This window comes from Cheilinus undulatus, linkage group 6, assembly GCF_018320785.1.
Source record: "Cheilinus undulatus linkage group 6, ASM1832078v1, whole genome shotgun sequence".
Classification (NCBI taxonomy): Eukaryota; Metazoa; Chordata; class Actinopteri; order Labriformes; family Labridae; genus Cheilinus; species Cheilinus undulatus.
The window spans coordinates 6754385-6769093 of NC_054870.1; the positions used below are offsets into that span (position 1 = coordinate 6754385).

Here is a 14709-nt window from a genome sequence, read left to right on the forward strand (position 1 = left end):
AACATTAAGACTCTTTACCTTTCAAACGATGAGGAACAACAGACACATAATGCACTGCCTACTGTGTCTACCTAAAACGGTGGAAATGTCAAGCTACAAGCTAATAACTGCACTGCTGGTTGGCTAAACGTATAAGTTCAAATCTCTGTTTTAACTTGCAGACTGAGAAATGACATCACGTGTCCAATCACCTCTGCTACTCTGCTGCCACAAATGTGATTTTACACGGCATTATTTAACGTTATGTCGTAGGTGATATTATTATCTTGTGTGTGTGGCATATCTCTGATTATACCTAACATGGTTACAACATGGGGCTAGTGGGCCAAAGTTGTCTTTGGTTTAGTAAGTTTTAGTTTGGCTTACCAAATTTGTTGAGTGATAACCAGGATAAAAATTCAAAACTTGGAGCTTAAAAGTAAAAATTAAATAAAAAAGGGCCAAAAGTCAGAAATGAGGACAATTTATAAGTTGATTTAATAAATATGCGCCAAAAATCATCAACAAGTGATGAAATTAATATGTGATTAAAAAGTAAGAAATGCAAGGTACAAATTCATATATGAGATTAAAACCATCTTGTAGAAATAACTATAATGAGAGAGTCTATTTTTTCTCATTATATTGAGTTTTTCATCTCATAATTGTGGTTAACAAAAATAATTTGACTGCTGCTTGGAGTATTAAGTTACATTTTTCATTTCTTGTAATTATTTTGGCAAGTTATGTCACTTTATTTATGACAATGTGCAGTTTACATTACTACCCCTGAATAATATGTTGTAATGCAATACGTTTTAATAAATTGTGCAAAATGAGGTTACTCACTACTTGAGTAGTTTTTTAATGAGGTACTTATTTACTCTTACTGAAGTACTTATTTTTACAAGTACTTTTACTTCTACTTGAGTAATTATTATTGTTAAGTAACATTACTTTTCCTTGAGTACAGAAAGTGTTTACCTACCACTGGATATAATGATACAGCTGAGCCAAGCCAAGTGATTCAGATCTTTAAAGAGAGACATCCCTAATCTGTCATAGTCATACCTGTGTATAACTATGAAAATAATTTCACTGTGTCCTCCTCAGCGGATAGCTGCCTTGTATCCAGGCGACACGGACCGTCTGCGTCGGATGTCCCTGATCGAGGAGTCAGATCCGAAGAGGATCAACATGGCTCACCTGTGTGTGGTCGGATCTCACGCTGTCAACGGAGTCGCTCAGATCCACTCAGACATCGTCAAAGCCACTGTGTGAGTCCAGGAAACAACCAATTAGATCAAAGATGGGCCTGAATCTGTATTCCATTAAACAGCCAATCAGAAGACAGGCCTGAGTCTTTTAGTCCACAAGACTACCAATCAGAACAAAGACAGGCTTGAATCTGAAGTCCATTAAACGGCCAATCAGTAGAGAGGCCTGAGTCCTTAAGTCTGTGAAACGACCAATCTTGACAAAGATGGGCTTGAGTCTAGGGCTGAAACAATTCCTCGAATTATTCGGGTGATTCAAATCAAAAAATTCCTCGAGGCAAATTATCTGTTTCGAGGCTTCGCTTGAATCAGTCATGTATCCATATACGCCCGTACTGTAGCCTGGACATCGCGCCGTGTGTTGCACGGCGAGCTGTGTTTCACACGGACGGCTATTTGTGTGGCACAATGTACTTGTTTTCGCTGGTACTATAACACAACATGCATGATATGAGGCGTGAAAATCACAAAGGAAGAGAAGTTGATGCAGTGATGCTTACAGGCACGCGTCCTACGTTTTTACGCAGCCATTCCCTGCGGCTGGCAGATATGGCACTACCGGCACCGGTGAACCTACACAGATCTCCGAGTTGATCTGGCCTGCATGACTCGCTGGAGTGAGACAGCGCTTAGTTTGTGTCTGCAGACTTAAGGGAATTTCATAAGCTTGTGGTTTATTGGCCTGACAGTTTCACCGAACACTGTCAGGCGTCACGATTCAAGTCCTGTTTTGGGGCTTTCCTTCTCTCTCTCTCTCCCTCTCTCTCTTTCTTCCGCGAGCGCACGCCATACATTTAATTATAAATTATTTAAAATTCAGTGCACTGACATCTTGATTGCAGCATATTTTTTAAAAAGTGTCAGCATCCCAAATAATTTTATAACTAATACTGATAATAAATTGACACCAATTAAATTGCCACAGACACTGACTGAGACTAAATAGGTCAAAGTTCATCATCATATAGTCAGGATTTAGCAGGTCACAGAAGCAGCTTTATCCCTTAAAATGCGTTCTCCATGTCAGTGGATGGTCTAAAAAGGTCATATTTTTATGGTGGATGAATTCACAAACAAAAATGTGCAAATATTAAAAGTGAACACGCTTTGAAAAAACGTCCATATTCAGGTAATCTAAAGGTTTACCTTTCAGACATCATCAGACCACTGTGTGAATGATGGAACTTTATTGTTGCTATAATGTGAAATATTACATGCATGTATAAAGTAGAAGATGTTAAAATGATTGTGTCCCTTTACTTTAATGGCAAATTGGAAAATAGAAATAAACTACAATAGAAGAAATAAAGTGTTAGCACGAAAAATTTCCTGGGAGAGGATCCCTAAAACCCCAAATATGGTATAATCTAATGTCATTATTTAACTTCCTTTCCTTGTAACGTTAAGAACTGTCATCAGAACTTCATTGCACTTTGTAAAATATATTTTCTTTAAAGAATAAGACCAATTTTTAATATAAAAGTAGTTCATTTAAGGAACCCAGCTTCTTTTCTCATTTCTCTAGTACTACTTCTCCTGAAAAAAGCCAAAGTGACCAATTAAAAAATGCAATATTTCTTATTAGAGTACTCGATTAATCGCCAGAAGAATCGATAGAGTACTCGACTACGAAAATAATCTATTGCTGCAGCCCTACTTGGGTCTTTAGTCTACAACCCAACCAATCAGAAGACAGGCCTGAGTCTTTTAGTCCATGAAACGACCAATCAGAAAAAAGATTGGCCTGAATCTTTAGTCCACTTAATGACCAATTGGAAGACAGACCTGGGTCTTTAATTCAGGAAATGACCTATCAGAATAAAGACGGGCCTGAGTTTTTAAATAACGAGGGTCTAGAATTTCACAAAAAAAAATAAAAAACATGGCTCCACTACAAGCACCACTGAAATTACCCTATTTATCTTTAGAGAGCTGATTCTTTATAGTATGTATTTTTAAATGTTTGTATCAGTTAATTGTTGATACTTGTATATAAGTGTTGTTGGGATGTAATTTTGCCCTGGCATCTGTAGAAATTCCAACAATCAGGGCCCACACCAAAAGAGACATTTTACTCTAAACTTCTTCTGGTGTCAGACTCCCATTACACCAACATTTTCTCTTTTGTTTGACCAGTAAAACAGATCAGAGTTTATCCAACGGGCCTGCAAAAATCTGTTCTTTGATCCAAGAGTCATAAAGACCAGATGTCAGCATTACACTGATTTAATACCACAGATAACAATAGACTACTGGTATATGTTCTTTACAGACGGGTTTCTATAGAGGTCAGTCAATGTAGACGAAATAATGTACCTGGTATTCAGTGCCATGAAAAAGTTTTTGCCCCATTTCTGATTCTTGAGTTTTTTTTCCATATTTATCACACTTATCACACCAATTTTTGTATTTTACAGAGGGATAACCCAAGTCAATACAAAATGCGGTGTCTGAAAGATTATAAAATTCTGGCCCAATATGAAAAGTAATTGCCCCCTTGTTAAATCATGAGTTAACTGTGATTAACCACAGTTTTTGGAAAGCTGAGTTCAGTTTCACTAGCCACACCCAGGCCTGATTACCACTAGATTTGCTAAATCAAGAAATCACTTAAATAGAAGCTGTCAGACAAAGTGAAGTAGGCTACAAGATCTCAGAAAGAAACACATCATGCCACGATACAAAGAAATTCAAGAACAAATGAGAAAGTGATTGAAATCGATCAGTCTGGAAAAGGTTACATTTCCAAGGCTTTGAGACTCCAGTGAACCACGGTCAGAGCCATTAGCCACAAATGGAGAAAACTGGGAACAGTGGTGAACCTTCCCAGGAGTGGTCGACCAACCATAATGACTCCAAGAGTGCAACGCCGACTCATCCAGGAGGTCACAAAAGAACCCAGAACCACATCCAAAGAACTGCAGGCCTCACTGGCCTCAGTTAAGGTCAGAGTTCATGACTCAACCATAAGAAAGACACTGGGCAAGAAATGGCATCATGGGAGAGTTCCAAGGCCAAAACCACTGCTGACAAAAAAAGAACACAAAGGTTCATCTCACATCTGCCACCAAACATCTTGATGATCTCCAAGACTTTTGGAGAAATATTCTGTGGACTGACGAGACAAAAGTTGAACTTTCTGAAAGGTGTGCGGCCCGTTACATCTGGAGTAAAAATAACACAGTATTTGATAAAAAGAACATCATGCCAACAGCCAAACATGGTGGTGGCAGTGTGATGGTCTGGGACTGCTTCAGGACCTGGACCACTTGCTGTGATTGATGGAACAATGAAACCCGCTGTCTACCAGAAAATCCTGAAGGCAAACATCTGGCCATCAGTTCATGCCCTCAAACTCAAGCGCTCTTGGGTTATGCAGCAGGACAACGACGCGAAACATACCAGCAAGTCCACCTCTGAATGGCCCAAAAACAACAAAATTAGAGAACCGGTTCCAATTGGCTCAATCCATCGACATCATTTACACTTTCTCTAAACGATTCCCTGATAGTTTCCTCACCTCCGCGTGCCATAAAACATAGGCCTCAATGAGGCAGTCAGCTGAACAGAGAAGCTGAGACAATAAACATTTACTGGGCAATACAGTATCGCCACAATGTGTTTATGAAACACATTTTACAAGCTCTTGTCGGCGTGCATGCATACGCACAATGAGCGTTTTTTTTTTTTTTCTCTATCAGTGACACAGACGTGCGCTCTTTTTCCTCCATCCCCTCCTCCCAGATGTAAGATGAGAACTGACCATCTTAATCTAATATCACAGAATCTGTGAATGTGAAGTAATGTTCTGTGTGCTTTTAAACAGAAAAGGATTGGACTTTAACATTATTTTATGTCCACGTTGCGTTTCAATGGTGAGCTCTGTCCTGCCGAGTGTCTACTTCACCATGATCTTATAAAAAGGTACAGAATACTTTAGCGCATAAAATGACCAACAAGCAGTGAATAATATCATCTATATTTCACATTAAATGAGTGAAGATAAGTTTAAACGTTTTCAAAACCCCTCAGTGGTTTCTGTTGTACCTGGCATGGCTGCAGCAGGATGCAGCACCTGTGAGTGTGCATAATAAATTGTCATCACTGATCACAGCCAGAAAGAAGAGTCAGAGCGATTTTAAACTCAGGTTGTCTTAGATCACATTGGAGACAGCAGTGCACGTCTAACAGACTATCAGGTAGAGAGGACTACTGCGGTGCCAGAACTGTCCCCGCGCCATGCTTGCACCATGGTGCGCGGGTATCTGTGTGCCAGTATATACAGTCATGGATGAAAATATTGGCACTCCTGGAATTTTTCCAGAAAATACACCATTTCTCCCAGAAATTGTTGCAATTACAAATGTTTTTGGTATACACGTTTTTTTCCTTCATGTGCATTAGAAAAACACAAAAAATCCAAAGAAAAAAGCCAAAATTGACATAATTTTACATAAAACTCAAAAAATGGGCCGGACAAAATTATTGGCACCCTTTTAAAACTGTGGGTAAATCACTTTATTTCAAGCATGTGATGCTCATTTAAACTCACCTGTGGGAGTAACAGGTGCTGGAAATCTAGAAATCACAACTGAAGCCAGTTAGAGTGTCTAAAAGTTGACTCAACCTTTGTGTTGTGTGCCTGTGTGTGTCACACCAAGCATGGAGATGAGAAAGAGGAGCCGAGAATTGTTTGAGGACTTAAGAAGCAAAATTGTGGAAAAATATGAACTATCTCAAGGTTTCAAGACCATTTCCAGAGATCTTGAAATTCCCTTGTCCACTGTGTATAAAATAATCAAGGAGTTTACAACCCATGGCACTGTGGCTAATCTCCCTGGATGTGGATGGAAGAGAAAAATTGACAAATGAATGCAACGCAGGATAGTTGGAATGGTGGATAAACATCCTCAGTCAACTTCCACACAAATTCAGGCTGTCCTGCAGACTCAGGGTGCAGAAGTGTCAGCTCAGACCATAAGTCGTAATCTGAATGAGATGAAGCGCTATGGCAGGAGACTGAGGAAAACCCCACTGCTGACAAAGAGCCATAAAAAAACCAGACTGGAGTTTGCAAAAATGTACCTGAGTAAGGCTCAATCCTTCTGGGAGAACATTCAGTGGACAGATTAGACTAAGGTAGAGCTTTTTGGAAAAGCACGTCATTCCACTGTTTACAGAAAATGGAATGAGGCCTACAAAGAAAAGAACACAGCAACACCAAAGCAACACTGTGGCTATTTTAAGTACCCCAGAATACAGTATTACCGTATTACCATCCATTTCTAATGAACTGTCACAAACACAGACTAAAGTGGTCAAAAATGTGGCTTCATTTCTCCAAAAATGATGCACACAGGGCAATGAGAAACGTCTGTCAAACAGTGATGTCTAATGCATGACATGAATCTTTTTGCCCAATAACTGTTAATTTTGCATGAGTTCAGTTTATTTTGATACCTCCGGATATCTATGATCCAGAGATTAGTTTTATAGTTTAAGGTTTTTCTCTTTTAACGAAAATGAGCAGTACTACTGTATTCTAATTCAAGTTCACAGATTAAAGCTCCAGAGAGCAGTTTGTCTTAACCGAGACATTTCCAACAAAAAAGACATTTTTTTTGTCAATTTTAGAAAGTTCTCCTCCCAAACACTTGATATTTAACGTTTTTAGCAATCCAAAAGGAAAATCCCAGGAAGGAATCGATAAGGGAATCGATAAAGAATCTAATCTATAAGAAGAATTGGTAACGGCATCGATATCAATAAAATCTCATCAGTTCCCATCCCTAATTGAGATGCGGTGGTGTGACCTTAAACGGGCAGTTCATGCTCAAAAACCCTCCATTATGGCTGAATTAAAACTATTCTGTGAAAAAGAGTGGGCCAAAATTCCTCTACAGCGATGACGAAGACTCATCACCAGCTGAACCAAACACTTGATTTCAGTTATTGCTGCCAAGGGGGGCAAAACCAGTTATTAGGTTCAGGGGGGCAATTACTTTTTCACATGGGCCAGATAGGTCTGAATCGTTTTCCTGTTAATAAATAAAATTATCATTTAGACACTGCATTTTGTATTTACTTGGGTTCTCTTTGTGATACAATAAAATTGGTTTGATGATCTGAAACATTTAAGTGTGATAAATACGTAAAAAAACAAAAATAAAAATTAGGAATCAGGAAGGGGGCAAATACTTTTTCACAGCACTGTATGTGATTGTAAGCATGATCACACCTGTCTTAGTAAATATGAACTCACAGATAAATATCAAACAGTTGCAAACCTTTCTTTCTCTCTCCCCACAAACTATTGTTGATGTTGTGGTTGTGTTGAGTTCCTGTCTAAATGCTATGCTAAGTAATAGAAGGGAGACAAATATACAAGAATGCATCTGCTAAAGCTTTCCTTGTGATTATAAATGGACTGGTGAATGTATTGTTTTTATCTGTAAAGTGACCTTGAGTGTTGAGAAAGGCGCTTTATAAATAAAATGTATTATTAATATTATTATTATTATAACATTTTTAACAATTTCCTCTTTAAAAGCCACTCTGTTGTTTTGTGGCTATATTATTTAAACACTGTAAACTCTTAGGGAAGGAACATCACAGCAATGCAAAGAAAATTTAAGTAGAAAGTCACATTATTTGTACCTTTCCATCTTTGCCTCGGGTTTCTGGCTCTGTCTCTTGTAAACAAACAGAGGGAACAAAATCCGGAGTACTGGAGTTCACTGACGCCTCACCTGTAAGCAAAACACGTTTGTTTACCAGCTAACTCTAATGTTAGCTAACGTTAACATCAGCTAATACTCTGTTAAAAGGTCACGGCGTTATGACGTAATTATATATATTTTCCATTTACTGTTCATCAAACTGTTTTCTAGTTTTATGAAGGTGTAGTTAGAACTTACCTGATATGAAGCCGGCGCTGCAAACGCGAGCATTTCTGACGGTATCTTCCTTCCGTCCAGTCAGCTGGTCTGATAGCCTGCAGCCACAGACGCCTCCGGATGCTCTGATGGTCGGGGTCCTGTCGGAACTCTGTGGAACTTCAGTTCATTTTAAGGCTGCTGATAACTTTATTTTTAGAACGGAGTTTCGCTAACGCTGAGTAGATGGAGCAAAGAGCCACTTGCGTTGCCGAAATGCGCGCGCATATCTTTGATGACGTAAATGGGTCTTCAGTGGATTCCCCTTTGCTGCTCGGGAGTGGGGATTCCCCTAGAGCCGTACGTCGAAGCTTTGTGACGTCATTGGCTCTGATCTGAATCGATATACACGTCTCACCCGGGCTCACCACAGTTAATATGAGATAGAGTGATTGAATTCCTACCTATAGGCTCTTTCGACTACTCTGGGTTAAACGTTTTATACATTTTCATTGTTTTATTTTACTGAAGCCAAGCTATCGTAAAGAACGGGTGAGACATGTCAGCTAACATAGACTGCCAGGGCTCGTTTCCCTACGGAGTCAGGAGTTTCGTAGAGTGTGTGAGTAGAGCTGTGGTTCTGTCGAAACCAACAAACCTACGAGAATTTTTATCAGAGTATATGACAGAACTGATTGAATTCCGTGACTGTCAGCATGAAACAGATCCCAAGATTGTTGCCTTCAAGTTTCAACAGCAATGGGAGGAAAAGTTCTGGGTAAACTACGCTAAAACAATCCCCAGCCCATCAAGTCAACAATCAGAATCTGTAGACAAAAAAGGAAATGTGCTTCAAATACAAGTAAAAGCCCAAGACAAAGTCCCCGGGGTTGAGAAGAAAAAGGTTTCAACTCCTGTAACTGCACAGGCATCAAAATCCAAGACTTTGAATCTGCCCTCCAAAATCTTGAAAGGTACCACAATAGAAAGACCAGAGCAAATTTTAACAGAAACCAAGAAGAAGGTATCATTTACTCCTACTGCATCAGTCCCAAAATCGACAGTCCCTCTGTCCTCCAAGCTTTCAGAGAAATCGATGGACGTCACACAAAAAATTACAGAGAGACCCAAGACCAAGGTTACCCTGTCTGAGAAGGTTTCAACACCTTTGACTGGATCAGGGCCAAAATTGACAGTCCCTCTGTCCTCCAAGCTTTCAGGGAAATCAACTGACATTACACAAAAAATTACAGAGGGACCCAAGATCAAGATTACCCTGCCTCAGAAGGTTTCAACACCTTCGACTGGATCAGGGCCAAAATCGACGGTCCCTCTGTCCTCCAAGCTTTCAGAGAAATCGACGGACGTTACACAAAAAATTGCAGAGAGACCCAAGATCAAGATTACCCTGCCTCAGAAGGTTTCAACACCTTCGACTGGATCAGGGCCAAAATCGACAGTCCCTCCGTCCTCCACAATTTTAAAGAATTTTACAGACAATGCACATAATAAAGCCCAGACCAAAGTGAGCCGGATCCAGACCAAGGTTTCTACACCTGAGACTAGATCAGAGCCAACATCTGAGTCAGTCAGTCGACCACCAGGGAGGCCAAAACAGACAAAAGAGAAGCAGCCCAAAATGGAATCCGGTCAGCCTAAAGTAAAAAAGGAGCCTTGGGTCGACATCAGAATGCCACCACCCCCAAAACCAAAATTAGGAAACAAGAAAATCGAAGACCAAATCAGCACCTGCCCCCCACTCGTTCACCACCCCACCTGTCCTGTCCACAACTTTCCCTTAATACCTATTACTGTTGTTATTCCCCGTCGCATGGTGGCCAGGACACAACATTAAAATGACCCAAATCACTCATTTCTTGAGTAGCCACAGGACTAAATTTCAAAATTTCAAACAAATGGGCAAAAATGGGACAAAACTGCAAAAGGTGGCAATGAAATTTTCAAAAAATCGGGAAAAAGTGGCATCCAACGGCAAAAGGGAAACCAAGTGAGTGGAAATGGGGACAAAAAAAGCAGAAAGGGCAAAAACATGACAAAAGCGGTCAAAAAAAAAAAAGCCAAAAAAGTTGCAACAAAAAGTGTCAAAATGGGAAAAAGCTGGGAAAAAGTGGCACCCAACACAAAAGGCGATTCAGTTGCCACAAAGCAGCGGACAAAAAAATAAAACTGTGAAAAAGGGCAAAAACGGGACAAAAGCGGCAAAAAGAAGTGGTCAAAATGGGCAAAAACCAGGAAAACAGCAGCACCCAACGGAAAAGGTCGCCGAAATGGACGAAAAGCGACACAAAACAGCGACAAGACAGGGCCCCAAACAATCACAAAAGAGCCACACGCCGAGCACCACCGATCCACACCAACACCAGCCCCCCACAAGACCCCTGTCTTTTTAGAATGTGATGATGTCATTTCTTTGATGCTTCTCTGAGTTCTATTTAGACAGTGATGACGTCATTTTGTTTCTGTGATGAGGCTTTGAAGTAAATCTAGAATGTGATGATGTCGTTTCTTTTCTGTGATGTGGCTTTGAAATAAATTTAGAACGTGAAAAAAAGGAAGAAAAAAAATCAGTATGTTAAATGGCATATCAATGCACAACCAACACTCCAATTACTCATCAAACACAGCAGCACGAACATTTTAATCCCGTCTTTGTCTCCTTGATGAAAACCAAATATGAACTCATTGAGAAGCAAACCCTGGTCCTCTGAGTTACACCTATGCTACCGCTAAGCTAATGGATTAGCTGATGGCATAGGTCTAGTTTATGTACAAACCAAAGAAAACACTTGAATTGGCTGAAAAAAAATTACTACATGTATGTATACTAAACAACAAAACATCTAGTACTACAAAAACAAATAAACATGTTAAATCAATAGTTAGACTTGAAGCACAAATTCCCTTAGAAGATTATTAAAGGGATGCTTCAACATTTTGGCAAATTCGCCCATTGCCATAAGTCCTATAGTCTTAGTAATAGGTTCGTTACCTTTAGTTGTCGGTGCAAGCTGTTTCTAGATCGGCCGCTGCCGAGTTTGGACCTGCTGTGCCAACTCAATGTAAGCAGACAGTGTTCCGGCTTTCCCTCATCAAACTCATCAAATACACAATCCAACAACTCCAAAACACTCTCGTGGACAAGTTGTGACCTGCACATTCACCACCAATGAAATAATAACGTATAATTATGTAACATTACGATGCACGAAGCAAATCCTCGGAACTATTTCTTGAGTAAACCACTGGGCGGAGTGACACAGTGCAGCAGCCATGTCTGGAGTGTAGTTCCGGCTTTGCATTTAGCTTTAAAACATCTCGGTCTCGTAATGTTCCATGATTATTTCATAGCGTGGTGAATGTACAGGTCACAACTTGTCCACGAGAGCGTTTTGGAGTTGTTGGATTGTGTATTTGATGAGTTTGATGAGGGAAAGCCGAAATACCGTCTGCTTACATTGAGTTGGCACAGCAGGTCCGACCTTGGCAGCGGTGATCTAGAAACAGCTTGCACCGACAACTGAAGGTAACGAACCTATTACTAAGAATGTAGGATATATGGCAATGGGCGAATTTGCCAAAATGTTGAAGTATCCCTTTAAATTCAGAAAATGTGAGGAAAATGTGTTTTGGTATTTACAGTATTTTTTCATTTTCAAAAATCCCTAAAGGAACCCCAAAACTGACTGAGATAAAAACATTTTTTTCTGGATTTGCTTGATCACTTTCACAAAAATCCACCTGTCAGCCATTATTAATAAATATGATGCATGATAAACTCGCATTCATCTGTCCATTCTTGATGAGAACTACTGGTTACAGTGTCAACCTACCAATTTCCCTGCCTGGATATCAAAAACAAAAAAACTGTTTACTGCATGTGTTTTTCACCAGTCAGGATTAGTGCCCTTCACGGGCCTATTATCTGGGCCCGAGTCCGGCCCGGGCCCGAGGGGGTGGAGCCCTAGCCCGGCCCGGCCCGAATTATCAGGCCCGAACCCGTATCAAGCCCAACTTTTTTTTTTTTTTTTTTTTGTGCGTGCACGATGCAGCAGCGCACTGCAACAGCTGACGTGCATATCGCAGCAATTGTAGGCCTATTAACAAATAAACACTTCTATTCTATAGTAGAACTATTAGTCAATTCTGAACATGGCGATGCCCAATTCAACAACAGTGAGCTGCTTAGCATGGCAAACTCTGTTCTTTAAACACCACAAGAAGAACAGTCTGTTTACTTGGCATCATGCAGAAAAAGAATAGCATCCACAGTTTCAGAGGCAAGTCCAGTCCTCCTTTCTTCCATCACTCTTCCAGCTGTGCTGAAAGCACACTCGCTGCTGCTACCGCTGGCCGCTGGGACACATAGAGCGGGAAGGGAGGGGGCAGAGCAGCTGCTGCGTTCAAGTGTTGCCATTTAAATTGGTTAAACACAAACACAACACATTGCTCTAATTGGAAGGTTTAAAACAAAAGAGCCCAAGCCCGGCCCGTGTCCGAGGTAATGATATGATCATTGGCCCGAAGCCTGGCCCTCAGGCTGTCGGGCTGTCGGGCCCCTAGGGCTCCAGTGCAGGGCTCTAGTCAGGATTACACACTGAAACCCAGTGATGCACAGCATTTCAGCCCTAGAAATATGTGGCTAAAATATCTCAATTGCCCCCTTGTGGCTGGCTGTAGTATAGGCGAGAAGGACTGAATTTACTGCTAATGCCTAAAACAGAGTTCATTACAAAGTAAATTTAAACATCTCAATAGATCTTATTTTCTTAATTAACAGTCTGGCGCCCACAATGTCACATTGCCAAGAAAAACATCCGGCCCCTGTGCAAACGTAGTTGGTGATTCCTGATCTAAACTGACTGAGCTGTCACTCAAAAATTCATTGGCCATTAGGGAAACATCCCAGGAAAGCCCGCCCCCATGTGAATTTTGTGAAAAACGGGAACTGTAAACAAAAAGATAGAGGTTCAAAACTTAAGGACTAAAAACTTGGGAATTTGCACTCTTGATATAAACTGTTTTTGCTTAGATTACATTTGTTTGTTTTCAAATGCTTTCTTTTTAGTTTGATACCAAATATGTTTTTATTTTTCTGACACAAAACACATTCTAGAAATGCAAGACACACAGACAAAATGGAGACAGGTGTCTGCGTTTTACGGATTTATTTTCACCCTCTCATCTTTTATTGCTGCACTTAGCCTAGCTTAGCCTTGGCTGCTCTGTCTCCTTCTCCTGCTCAGTGTGCCACATGTTCAGTTTTTCTCCGTCCTCTTTTATCACTAATGGTATGTGTATTAAATGTAGGTTATTTGTAGCTCTGGAGGACAGGGTAACTCTTATTGAGACACAGCTCCACACCACTCAATCTCAGTGAGTGGATGGGTAACACACTTCTGTTTATAACAGATTTTCCCCACTCAGCAACCATCCCCCTGAGAATAAAATGGATAGATGGATAGTGGACAGACTTTACCCAGGGAAAAGCAAGGTATCCAGAAGCAGCTTACAAACACAACATGAGACATCTTCTACATTTAAGCACCCTCCTTAAACGAAACAGAATTTTCACAAACTTCTATACAGATGTGAAAAAAATTACCAAATTAAATTTATACTTAAATCTAGCATTAATGATTGTACTTCAACCAAAATTTGTTTTTTTAATTAAGGACAAAAAAATTACAAATCTTTGCAGATGAACACAAATGAGCCTGTATACACTCTAAAGCAAAAATATGTTTTGGCCTCTACAAGAAGAAAACCTGTGCAAAAGTTACAGCTACATAGCACTGTTTAAAAGAGAAGACACTGCCTGCTCTAAGTTCTGATTCTTGTGTTTTTCCTATGTTCATTCTGTGTATTTCATGTTTCAAGTGTTTAGTTCAGTTTATTAGGTGTTTTATGTAGTCCTAGTGTTTCTGTGTATTTTGTGCTTTTTGTTTTTTGTTTTTTTGTTTTTTTTTTCCTAATTTTATTTTGTTTAGGTTCCTTTAGACTTTTCCTAGTTTGTTCTTTTGGTATTCATTAGTGTTCATGTTTAGTTTATTCCCTGTGTTTAATGTTTAGTTAATTCCCTGTGTTTCATGTTCAGTTTTCCTCCCTGTGTTTGTTTTTGCTTCCTTGCTCCCTCCTAGTGTCTCATGTTTGATTTTCCTCCTGGTCCAGTGTTCTTGTGTATTGTGAAGTGTTCCATGTTTCTTGTTTTATTTTGTAGTTTTCTTCTCCCTGTGTGTGATTCTCGTTTTGCTTCCTGTCTCTGTTTCCCTCCTCTGTGATTACCCTCACCAGTTTCACCCGTGCCTCATTGTCCTCACCTGTTTCCCTTTGTCTCATCACTTCCTGTGTATTTAGTCTCTGACTACGTTCACACTGCAATTAAAAGTGGCCTGAATCTGATTTTTTGTTCAAATGTGACTCTTATCAGATTTTTTTCTGACAGTGTGAACAGTGCAATTCACATTGAATATGATCTTTCAAATCAGATTCAGGCCACTTTCGTCTGTGGTTCTGAATCAGATACGTATCTGATCTTTTGGGATTTGACTGCAGTGTGA

General features: G+C 40.0%; 2 protein-coding genes across 2 annotated transcripts in view; both read left to right on the forward strand.

The window, feature by feature from the left end:
• pygb (phosphorylase, glycogen; brain) overlaps positions 1-14709 on the forward strand; it is a 41776-nt gene that overhangs the window by 12846 nt on the left and 14221 nt on the right. Inside the window, exon 11 of the mRNA XM_041789035.1 lies at positions 1093-1256. Within this exon, the coding sequence (XP_041644969.1) occupies positions 1093-1256 (164 nt within the window). The remainder of the gene's footprint in view (positions 1-1092; positions 1257-14709) is intronic.
• Positions 8175-10146, forward strand: LOC121510808 (mucin-17-like). The gene has a single exon (XM_041789036.1). The coding sequence runs from the start codon at positions 8691-8693 to the stop codon at positions 9984-9986; it is 1296 nt and encodes a 431-aa protein (XP_041644970.1). The 5' UTR covers positions 8175-8690; the 3' UTR covers positions 9987-10146.

Coding starts and splice junctions, on each gene's coding strand:
- LOC121510808 (XM_041789036.1), top strand. CDS start 8,691: ATGTCAGCTAACATAGACTGCCAGGGCTCGTTTCCCTACGGAGTCAGG.